This window comes from Adiantum capillus-veneris, chromosome 4 (assembly GCF_014529385.1).
Source record: "Adiantum capillus-veneris isolate H3 chromosome 4, ASM1452938v2, whole genome shotgun sequence".
NCBI classification, from domain to species: domain Eukaryota; kingdom Viridiplantae; phylum Streptophyta; class Polypodiopsida; order Polypodiales; family Pteridaceae; genus Adiantum; species Adiantum capillus-veneris.
Window position 1 is genome coordinate 155462474 of NC_140934.1, and position 12317 is coordinate 155474790.

At 43.9% G+C, this 12317-nt stretch overlaps 1 protein-coding gene across 1 annotated transcript in view; it reads right to left on the reverse strand.

Annotated features, from left to right (window-relative positions):
- Positions 1-312: 312 nt before the first annotated feature.
- The window catches only part of LOC147460194 (Thioesterase/thiol ester dehydrase-isomerase superfamily protein), a 130303-nt gene continuing 118298 nt past the window's right edge, over positions 313-12317 (reverse strand). Inside the window, exons 4-6 of the mRNA XM_086511286.1 lie at positions 1565-2040; positions 1330-1458; positions 313-1254 (exon numbers count right to left, since the gene is read on the reverse strand). Coding sequence (XP_086367412.1) covers positions 1096-1254; positions 1330-1458; positions 1565-2040 — 764 coding nt within the window. The 3' untranslated portion in view covers positions 313-1095. The remainder of the gene's footprint in view (positions 1255-1329; positions 1459-1564; positions 2041-12317) is intronic.

Genomic DNA, 12317 nt, shown 5'->3' on the forward strand with positions numbered 1-12317 from the left:
CTATAATGTCAAAAACTTTGTTTCTACTTACTCACTTTTCCATATATAAGACGAAGAACTATTATGCTAGATGATATTGGGATTGAAGGGGTTTGCACCACATCATCAAAGCTGCGGGTATCAATTTCCCCTGGTCATGATTAGGAAACTCTATGGCACTCAATATCAAGATTATATATTTGTGGCATCCAATGATCCAAAAAAAATGCTTACTGTAATCCCACTTATAGATTTCGAAATGTACCTCTGAATTGTAATTTTGAAGGTGAAAACAAACAAAATTCAGAGATGTTTGATGCAAAAATCTTCAAATAGTCATTAAACCTCCTCAAAAAAATTTATTTCGAACGTAGGTGTCATCCTAGGGGTGTTGTAAACAAGTACTTTTCATGTTGATGGTGCCATTCTTCATCATCTAGTACTAGCTGTACCATGAGTGCACCTATCCTGGAGCAAGCTTGTCCTCACTTGCACAGGTCACTTGGTTTTTTACAGCTTTTGGCACTTGAGAGAGAGATTGCAAACGCAACATGTTTACATATAATCTCTTGAATTATCCCAAGAGTGGGAAGAAAAGTTGGATCAAGAAAAGATCGGTTGGGATAGAGCATGAGATGAACAAGTATTGGATTGGCTTCAAACTTTATGTTAGACAGTTTGGTTACCTTGTAAGTTCAATCTTTGTTTTCTCGGGGAAAAGATCATGCAGACTATTGCATTGAAGTTCCTAAAGTAAATCTTACTGTCACAGTATGTTACATTCAACTTACGTCAGGAAACTCAATTAGTTGCGCTTGCATTGGTTGTTCATCCGTCAGCCACATCACTTTCCCTCTAGACCCCTAACATCTTAGACTGGTACAATGCATGCAATTACCACCTATGATCAATCATTACACCTCAACTACAGCATTTCCATGACAGTTAACCACTTGGAAATATTTTCCTCAACTCACTGTATATAATTTTCTCCATCACCATTATTCCTACTAAATTCAGGGAGCCGCATAAAATTGCCTTTTGATTAGTATCTCTTGTAAGAACTTTTCGATAGAGGGCAGCAAGATATTTTACAGGTCCTTTTTCTGGTGAATATCATCCCAAATTTTCTTGCTCTTCCCGATCTGCATCATACCTCTCAAGCAGCCGCCGAGCCTCTTCTTCAGTGGCAGGTAATACTTTGCAAACCATGAATCCCTGCTCCATTGTAGCTTCCGAATCAATTGTAAAAGTAAAATAAAATGTATTTGATACCTGCACAACTTTTTGCCTGCCTTGTGAGCACATTATAAGAACACTTGAATCACAGAAGATGAAAGACTGACTCACCTCACTAGTACGCAACTCAGGCCGTGTTACATGAGCCACAACCTCAATGCTGATAAGTGGCCGCCTTGGATCATCCTCCTCGGTATATAAGACACGAGACTTGAATCGCAAAAAATCTCCAACATCCACCTTGTGTGAGCAAGAAGCAGAAAAATCAAAGAAATGAACTTACATTCTTGTGAAATGGCAGAAACTCTTAATGAAAAGAACAAATCGATGAATATCCAAGACTCACAGGCTTAAGGAAGTCTATACGATCCACCTCCACAAACAGTGGCCGGCGACCAACAAACAAGTAGCACGTGGAAAAGGCCAATTCAAATGCCATGCGCATCAGAAATCCCCCAAATATTCTGCCATGCATATTTCGTTGCTGAGGCTGGCAAATGTGAACATTCTCTAGACTGGTCTCCCGAATCAACAAACTGTTTCTATCGGCCAAAGCAGGCATGTCCTGCAGCACACGCCCTTCGGTTAATAAGGCCTGCAATCTTTCACCATCACAAGGAGATTTCATGCCATTATCAACATGCTGCATTCGCCTCTTCTTCTGGCGCTCGTCATAAGCCTTCCCTTGTTCGAAAAGGCGTTTTTCTTCTTCTGTCTGAGGATCCAGATGATTCACAGGAGCTGCTCTTCCCGTCATTGAATCACGTGCTACAAATCTGAAAATTGCAATAAGTGCGACCTGATCTTGTTCCTCAGACGTTCCTAATAGGTGCCCACTGAAGCCTCAGTCACAGAATGCATATAGCAACGGTCAAAAGCTAAACAAACAATGCAACATAGATGACAAACTTCACGTTTCTCATGCTGAAATAGAACCACGTAGATTGTGTTAAAACCCAGAAAAATAATTCAGAAGTAAGATAATGAACAGCTCAAGTAATGGGCACAAAAATGACACTGTACACCAGCTCTCTGCTATTGGACAGTTTTTGCACCTCTTTGTACCAGGCAGATTGACGGGGCTATAATATGCAGACTCTCATTTACTTTGAGATTGGAAGGAGAAATCATGGCCTCTTTTACTTGGATCATGAGCCTTCAGCTACGATTTAAGGACATGAGAGTAAGAGGCACACAACCAACAAGACAGAGAGCCCTTACAGATTTCTTTCCTACTAGTACTTTCAATCCCACCAGCCTATGCCTCATCGACCACATGCCTGATCTGTGGAGGCAGTCCACTATCTACACTCGAAAGAGCCATCACTATCTGTGAAGCAATATTTATGCAACCACAAGGAGCATGGCAGCGACCCATGGAGTCATCAGCCACCACAAAGAGCATACCACAGCATCCTTACGTCTTTGCGATGTTAGCAACAAGGGGGCCATATACTGCTCAATTGTAGATGCACCAATTACTCTGAAATAACTTGCAAAGGACGAGACCAATCCACAATCCCAATCTTCTTCTGGATCACATTGGGTTCAATATAGTAGCTCTTTGTTCACATTGCAAAACCATATTAAACCTTCATATAAAGTGTGTTCAATCTTACACCCAAATTTTGCACAAAAAAAGGTTTAACTAAGGAAGTCGTTGCCAAAATTGAAAATATGTGGTTTCAGGTGTTTCGACAAGTTTCACATTTTGAATGTTTCAGCAAAACGTTTTGGGGTTTCAGAGCGGTGAAACGCGTTTTCACGTCACATTAGCCATGCAGACATCCTCCGACTACTTGAGAGCCAAGGTAAGTCTAGCAAAGCATCTTTGGCTCACTAGTCCTCTGACCTAGCTTTCTCTTGATGATCTCTTCTTCTTGTCTTTCTTCTGCCCTTTGTGCTGCAACTTCTCGTTGATTCTTCATTCTCCAACATCGACTCCCTTGTGAGCAAGGCATTGCTGTCCTGTGCATGGGCCATAATCCCCTGTATGTTGAAAACTTTTTGCTTTATGCAATACCTCTTCAACTCAAGAGGCTACCTACAACAGTACCTCTACATCGGCTCATCTAGGTTGACAATCCAGAACAAATCCACTGAAAGAAAAGTGTCCCAGAATTTTTTCTTGTAAGACTAGTGAATCTAATACAAAGTCTATGTGCTAAAAGAAAGACTAATATCCTAAACAAAATGTTGTAGTGAAAGTGAAAGTGGGGGAAAGACTAGAGACTCCCTAGTCAATACAAAGGTACAAAATAATGAGGGGTGCAATAAGCTTAAGCTACTAAGAAGGGGATAATCCTCCAGCTCAGAGTAAATCAAGCATCGGTCGGTGTCGGATCTCCTCGACGTCCTCTGTGGTCAAAACCTGACTGGGCATCGTGTGTGGCACGCCAAAATAATCCAAATCCTCTGTAATCTCTGGCTATGCCCTCCTCTGTAATCGTGGACGCCTGGATCTCCCTAGGTCCATCGCACAGTCAATCAGTGTGCCTCTATTGGAGGTGGGATCTGAAATCTGCTGCAGAAATTGTCTAACTGTCTAGTGGCAATGGCTCGCCTGAAATAGTCTGTAACCTGCGGCTGAGTCTGTCTCTTTGGTCGCCTCAACAAGCACTCTTATGTCTCCTCAGCTCAAGCAAGAACAGACCCAAGCATCTCTGATCCTGTTATCCCATAACTCTGGAAAGAGAGAGAGAGAGAGAGAGAGAGAGAGAGAGAGAGAATGAAATGAAATATATATACCTAGATGAATCCAGGATGAAATGTTATATTAACGTCTTCAAAAGGCCAAAATGACCTATGAGACCAGAAAGTTACAATGCGGTGTATCTGATACAAGGTCAGATTAACAAAATAAATTAAACTAGGATAACAAAATATAAATATAAATACTGCGGGATCCTAAACTAAGCAGTACAATGTGAAGACAATATGGGAGGGGAGTAGAGAGAGAGAGAGAGAGAGAGAGAGAGAGAGAGAGAGATGAAATGAAATGATATACTAACGTCTTCAAAAGGCCAAAATGACCTATGAGATCAATCCATTACAAACTGGTGAATCTGATACCATGTCTGGGTACAAACAAAGACATGGAAATGAATCTAGAAGTGCTACTAGCTGGAACGGTGTGGGGTATGTGTGACCACTGACACAATGCTTGAATACTCTGTTGTAGTCTCCATCGAGATAGTATGGCTCGAATCCTCTGTTGTAGTCTCCATCGATGCTATGAAGCTCTTCTCCTCAATCGTGGGCGTCTCAATTTCCCTAGCTTCAATGCTCGGTCAATGAGAGTACTGTGGGTGTGAGTATGTATGAGCTGAGCTTTGCAATGTTGGATGCTCCTCTATCTGCCCAATGTCTAGTGTGGAGAAATCCGTTATCTGTTTTTGGGTTGTCTCTCTCCAAATCTCCTCGGTAAACTATCTTTGTGTCTATGTAACTCAAGTAGAATCTAGATACACTGATACAATGGGTGCCCAATACAAGAGGGTGACATAATGGTTGATGAATCCATCCTCATCTCTGCTCTGGATGTCGAGATAGTATGGCTCGAATTCTCTATTGTAGTCTCCATCCATGCTGTGAAGCTCCTCTCGTCAATCATGGGCATCTCGATCTCCCTAGCTCCAATGCTCGGTCAGGGAGAGAACCACGGGTGTGAGTATCAGTTGAGCTTTGCAGTGGTGGTTGCTCCTCTATCTGTCCAATGTTTGGTGTGAAGAAACCCTCATCTGTCTCTGGGATTGTCTCTCCCCATATCTTCTTTGTAAACTATCTTTGTGTATGTGTAACTCAAGTAGATACAATCCAAGACATCTCTGGTCCTGACAGCTCGTGACTCTGGAGAAGGGTCTGAAACCCTCTCTGATTAGATAGTGGAAGTGACCTCATAATACATTGTGCACTGACATATATAATGCATCTCTGTCTCTCGATGTGTATGGCAGCATATACTGCTAACTGTTGGTATCCCTCTGAATCTACCAGTCTCAATCTCAAGCCGGTGTGAAGATGTTCCTATCTGACCAATGGCACACCATAACCCATGAGATAGATGTGTATCCGCATAGCTAGGTCGAATCACAAACCCATCCCTTGTGAGTTGGAGAAGATAATCCATCTTCGTGCCCAACTCCTGTGTCGAATCACAAACCCATCCCCTGTGAGTTGGAGAAGATAATCCATCTCTGTGCCCAACTCCTGTGTCGACTCTATCCATGTCCTCCTGGTGTCAAACTGGGTCAGGTCCTAGCGAATGAGTCTAGTAATCTCCACCCGTGTGAGAGACAACGATGGTGCATCAAGGGAGTTAGGCAAGTTGTCCATGCTGAAGCCATGTATCTCGAACCATGATGACATCTGCATACCAGCATGATATGTCCCTCTGTAAAGCTAATTGTCTGGAGGACTCGAGGGCCAATCTGGCATATCTATCTATGATAGTATCCCATAAGCTGTGCATATAGGAGGTTGATCTAGTAAGCGCCTCTATCGCCATAGGGGGAGGCTGCTAACTTCGCTCTAATTATCTCATGTAGCACGGAGGCCTTTGCTCTAATCAGCCGAGAGGCCACAGACACCAAGACCCTCTCCATACCTCTCCACCCATCTTGACCCACAAAGGGTCCACAAACATAAACCCCATAGAGCATAGCTGAAGCTACCAAGGTATCAAAGAGCCTTAGTTTTGCTCGAGGTTCTCGAAACTGAACCTGATAACACATCCTCTCCAATCCTCCCAAGGCCGCATACACTCTGGTCAGTCTAGTCTCTAGAAAACCTTGGCCCACTGAAGACTACTCCAAGATAAAGCGTACGCATCTGTGTACTCCAGTCTCCTGAACATAAGTGAATACAGGTGTTGATCTCCTCACAGAGGTGTGGTGTTAAACACCTTAACCTTGGTTTTACCAAGGTTTACAGACAATCTACTATCCTCCGCGCTCATATTGCTAGAGACGTATTTGCTTTAGATTGCACAAAAACTGGTACAATGGTACTTAATGTTGTGATGTTGAGGATGCTTGCGGGAAATGCGGGTACTGCGAGGCTAAAGGCTGGAATCTGGAAACACTAAGGATGCTGAGGGCTGAAAATTGAAAACGCAGATGAGGCTGATCTCTGAAATCTGAAAGCGCTGGTTCTGCTGGCTGATTGCTGAAATCTGAAAACGCTGCTGAGGCTGTTGCTGAAATCTGAAAACGCTGATTCTGCTGATCTGCAAGGGCTGAATGTCGATCGCGATTCTAGGGTTGGAAAATGCTGGTGTTGTGGCTGAGGTGCTGGGCGATGAGGATGAAACGCTGATTCTGCTGCGGGTACTGGTTCGGGTACTGCAGGTATTGCGGATACTGAGGGTGCCTTGCCCTTCTGCTTCTTCTTGCCTTCTCTAGCGCCCATTGGGCTCACTTATGTACTGCCAATGACAGAGGTCGAGCAGCCTCATTTCAGCCCCGAAAACCCAAATTTTAACCGCATGCACATAGGATTAGATGTCCACGTGACAGTATAGTAGGTATGTGTCCTCCCTCCTAACACCTAGACTCTATTGTACTGAAAGGAGACGAAAAGTGTCAAGAGAGCATGATCCACTGCTACACCCATTGGTTTGGGTCCTACTGTAAAATCTTGAATGCAAGGGATGAAGCTCAGTTGCCGCAGTGAATGTCTTTTCACAACTGGTGCAAAATCCAAGGTTTATGGAGTTCTTGCAAGCGCCACCAGTCCAACAGTAAAATAGGCAACCTACACCGCGTGCAAAGCTTGTTGAGGCTCAAGCCCAAGTACTTCATGCGACTCAGCAGGATAGGGAACACTCGCATGTTGCGGAGTCGGAGGCTCCAAAACACGTTCGTCCCGTCCTTGAACAGGTGGTTAGGACGCCTATTCCACACGCTATGCCAATTAAGCCCGCCACCTTTCAGAGCCCGCATACTGTCTTGAATGGACAGGGAACTGGTTACTAGGCAATGCACCCAGTTTTCCCACCACCCACAATACATCCTCGGTATTTCGGGGGTGGATCTCTGTTCCAGAGTATGGCTGGTTTGTGTTCCAGAGTATGGTTGGTTATGCGCCTGGAAGTCAGCCGTACATGCCAAGAATAGTGTTTGGGGGTATGCAAGGCATGATGCCAAACCCCATGTATGGTAGCATCGGCATGCAACAAGGTTTTCACAGCAACCAGGGCCAGTTTGGGGTGCCACAGGCTCATATTGGCATGGCTGGTTTTTTCAGACAGCAGCCAGATATGGCACCTCTGACACAAAATGTTAATGGCCAAGATGTGCCGATGATGCCTACTACAGTGCCCATGTTGCAGACTATTCCTTATGACAATTTGGGGGCACTGGAAAAGCCGAAAGCTTATAAAGAAGGTGGTGCACCTATAAAGTTCAGCACTTTCAACGGCTTCGAGGATAAGGCAAAGGATCTCACTTTCCTCCAACAGTTTGATACATCTTATGCAAGAGGGAATTTTACAACGGCCTCTAAAGTCACGAAAGCTGCCACTTTCTTGGAGGACAATGGGCTTACATGGTGGACGACATTGTTAATTCAAGGACAGGCACCGGTCACTTGGGTTTACTTCAAGCAAATGTTTGCATCTGCTTGGCTCTCAAATGAATTTGAAGCCAATATCATGACAGATTGGCACCAGCTTACTTTGGCTACATGCAAGAGCTTGCCGGAGTACAATCGGAGGTTTTGTAAAGCGTTACTCTCAGTGACCTCCTACAAATTTGTGCCATTGACAGAGCAGATAGAGAAGTATTATTGTGGGTTGCCTAAAGGGCTTCGCGATTACAGTACCAAGATCAGAGTGGCTACCCTCACCCAGCTCATGGAAATTGCTAACACTAGTCTTGCCTTCTTGAAAGGAGAGGACAGTGGGTCTCCGAGCAATGAGAAAGGAGGACAGCAAAAGAAAAATTCAGCGAAGAAGCCCTTTGTGAAAACAGCTCCTGAAACGTCACAGGGGTCAGAAAAGGCTACCAAAAGGCCGGGACTTCTCGAGCGCACGCAAAGAAACAAAAAAGGAAGCCTTTTGTGAGTAAGTCGCTCGAGGAAAAGAAGGTCCTAATGGCTGAAAACAAATGCTTTATATGCGAGCAGCCTGGTCACTTTGCTAACAACTGTCCACAAAGGAAAAGACCAGCTGACTCAGATGATAAAGAGGACCAGAAAGGCAAGAAGCCTAAACCCACGACAGGTTTGGTGCCAGATATGGTGGGTGACAAGCCCATTACAGATGCTAGTGTGTTATGCAGGGCATGGGGTAAAGGTAGGGATCAGACGGCACTCATCTTCTTTGATCCAAGTGCCAAAGCATACTTTATCTCACCAAAGCTAGCTATGAAGCTGGGCATCAGAGCTGAAGAAATGGGATACACAGCACACGCAGGGTTGGCATGTCCTGGCCACTCAAAGTGTGTTACTCCCATTATTGGAAAGCTACGTCTGCATATTCAGTAATATGTAGACACAGAAGAATTTTATATCATGCCATTAGAAGGGTGAGATGCGCTACTTGGAATTCCGTGGATGTTCAGAGTGCATGGCGTACAAGATGCCTTCGGCAAGACGATCACCCTCCAACTAGGGGGAAAACTCATGTTTTGGATGTAAAGCTCAAACGGGAGTCTATCCCTGTTGTATCGACTTCTGCTACCACTTCTGTAGTAAAGAATCATCTATCTGTGTACTTGATTTTTGCATGTGATGTCTCAAATATTTGTCAGTCAAATTTATCTGTGTTAGATAAAGAAAGGTCAACATTTTTGCAAAAGTTTAGTGACTGCTTTTTTGATTCATTACTGTCGCAATTGCCGCTAGAGAGACATGAGGACCATCGGATAGATTTGGTGCCAGGGTGTAGCCCACCAAATAGACCTCCCTACAGGGTTAGTGTGGCGCAGCAGAAAGAGATTATGGGCCAGGTTGAGGAGTTATTAGAGAAGGGGATGATTCAGCCTAGTTCTTCACCCTTTTGCTCCCCAATGCTCCTAGTACAGAAAAAGGATGGCTCATGGCGCATGTGTATTGATTACCGTGCGTTGAATAAGAATACCATCAAGAATAGGTTTCCTATTCCTAGAATTGATGATATTCTCGATCGTTTAGAGGGTGGTGCTGCAATTTTCAGCAAGATAGACCTTAAGAGTGGGTACCATCAGATTTGTATAAGGCCAGAGGATGTGCACAAGGCTGCGTTCAGAACGACATTTGGTCTATATGAGTTTCTAGTGATGCCGTTTGGGCTAACAAATGCTCCTGCCACGTTCAACAGAATGATGGACCGGATTTTCCGCTCACATCAACAGTTTCTTGGGACGTTCTTCGATGACATGATAGTCTATTCGAAGAATGAAGAGGAGGATAGGCGTCACTTGACCATTGTGTTCGAAGAGCTGCGCAGTCACAGGCTACTTGTCAATCCTAAGAAAAGTGAATTCTTCCTGGAAGAGATCCACTTTCTTGGCCACATAGTCTCAAAGGATGGTGTCAGAATGGATCCCGCAAAGGTTGAAGCTATCAAGACATGGCCAGACTTGAAGACTGTGCACGATGTCAGAAACTTCTTGGGATTACGTTCATACTATAGAAGGTTTATCAGGAATTTTGCAGAGAAAGCATCACCTCTTCACGCATTGCAAAAGAAAGAGGTCACTTTCAGATGGACCCAAAAAGAGATTTCAACTTTTAGTCTCTTAAAGGAAAAGTTGACTTCAGATCCAGTAATTGTTTGGCCAGATCTTAGGAAGTCATTTGTGGTCCAGTGTGACGCGTGTGGCAGTAGCATCGGAGCAGTGCTAATGCAAGATGGACGCGTAGTAGCTTTTGAAAGCCGAATTTTGCAAGGGCTAGAGAGGACTATGCAAGTCTATGAGAAAGATCTCTTGGCCGTGATTCATGCGCTTTTAGTTGGAAGCACTACCTCTTAGGTGCTGATTTTGTTGTCCAAACGGGACCATCAGACCTTGCGATACTTCTTGACACTATCAAAGTTATCCGAAAAGCATATGCGTTGGGCAAACATTCTTTCTATGTTCCATTTCCACATTATGCATGTGGAAGGCAAGAAGAATGTTGTGGCTGATGCGATATCAAGGAAGCCACAAATTTCAACTGTGTCAATTCCTTATCATCATGCGCTAGATGACATGAAGGAACAGTATGCTCTTGGTGAAGATTTTGCAAGGATCTTTGAACAATTGCAAGAGGGGCAACATCATGACCACTACCTCCTCAGAAATGGTTTTATGATGATGCATGGCAGACTTTGTGTCACTAGGCCATTGCGGCGTAAGGTCATGGAAGAGATTCATGTCCCACCGTACGCAAGGCATTGTGGTATAGATGTGACACTTTAAGCGGTAGAGACATTCTTCTATTGGCCTACCTTGAGGAGAGATGTGGATGCCTTTGTGCGAGCATGGGTGATTTGCCAAAAGGTCAAGTTTGACAGGCAAAAGGCACCAGGGCTGTTACAACTACTACCGATTCCGTATAAGCCATGGGAAAGCATTGCTATGGACTTTATCTTTGATCTTCCAAGAACGCCAACAGGGAATGATGGTATATGGACCATTATCTGCAGGTTCAACAAGCAAGCCCATTTTATCCTTGTCAGGAAGAAGATAAAATCTGATCAGATGGCACGCTTGTTCATGTACAATGTGTTTTAAGTACCATGTTACGCCACAACCGATTATCAGTCATCGTGATCCTCACATGACCAGTTTGTTTTGGAGAGAATTATTTGAGAACATGGGCACTACGCTCAAGTTCTCGTCTTCGTTTCATCCACAAACTGATGGACTTAGATTTGTTGAAATGCAATGTGTCAGATAATAAGGGCAGTGGGAACAATATTTTCCTATGCTTGTATGCGTACAACAATACGGTGCATTCGTCCACAGGCAAGGCACCTTTTGAGATTGTTGAAGGCGGCAAAAAGGTTCCTCCCATTTTGCATACAAAGGACGAGATCTTTGAGGCAGATCGATATGTTGAAAACATGGATGAAATGTATAAGAAAATTAAAGTTGCCTTGGAGAAGACTCAGGCAAGACAGAAAAAGGTTGCTGATCGTCACCGTCGTGAATTGTTGTTATTACCTGGTGATTGGGTTCTGTTAAGGTTCGAAAAGACAAGGTTAAAGAAGATGAAGGGCAAGGAATGACTGTTTCCTAAGCTCAGCATACGTTACTATGGGCCTTTTCAAGTGCTTGACAAGATCAGCGATGTGGCTTACAGGCTGAAATTGCCTGATGCGTGAAAGATTCATAATGCGTTTCATGTGAGATTTCTAAGACCCTTCGTGGGTGATGTGCCTAAAGATATGCCAGATGAGGATCAGCCAGAAGTGAGGAACTTGATGAGATCCTAGTACCTGAGAAAGTTTTGGCACATAAGGACAAAAAAGTTAAAGGACAGGTTGCAAGACGCTACTTGGTGAAGTTCAAGAACTATCCGCCTATGGATGCGAAGTGGAAGGAAGGGCATGAACTGTTAGAGTCACCAAATGTATTGCAGCTTTACCTTGAAGCCTGTGGGTTACAAACTACTTATGCCCCAACTCAACCTCTGCAAAGCAGGGTAATGATAGGGCTAGCACATCAAATGTACATATGAATCAGTGTAATAGATAGAAATGACAAAAGTATGAAGGTCTCATTAAGTCATTTGTGTCTATGTGTTACGACCTTTCTTGCGGATACATGCGATGATAAAAAAGTGTTAACAACACAAGATCAACAGTGGCGTGTATTTATGGTATGCAATCGAGGACGTTTGCGATTTCAAGAGGGGGTATGTCACGAGGACGTGGCAATTCCTAACCTTAGTTGTTGGTTTCTTTCTAATGATTTTTGTTTTATTTTTGAGACCCTCTTTTTGCAATTGCAAATGGTCGGACATTGTATGGCCAATGTGAACGGTAGTTTCACCCGCAGAACAGGAAGTTGGTCGGCACTAGAATTCGTATAGTAAGAGGATGTCTAGGCTGAGTGCAAGATCATGTAGGTCCCCCCGTCGCACTTAGCAAGTTGGTGGATACTAGGAAGTGAACTCAATAAAAGGCATAA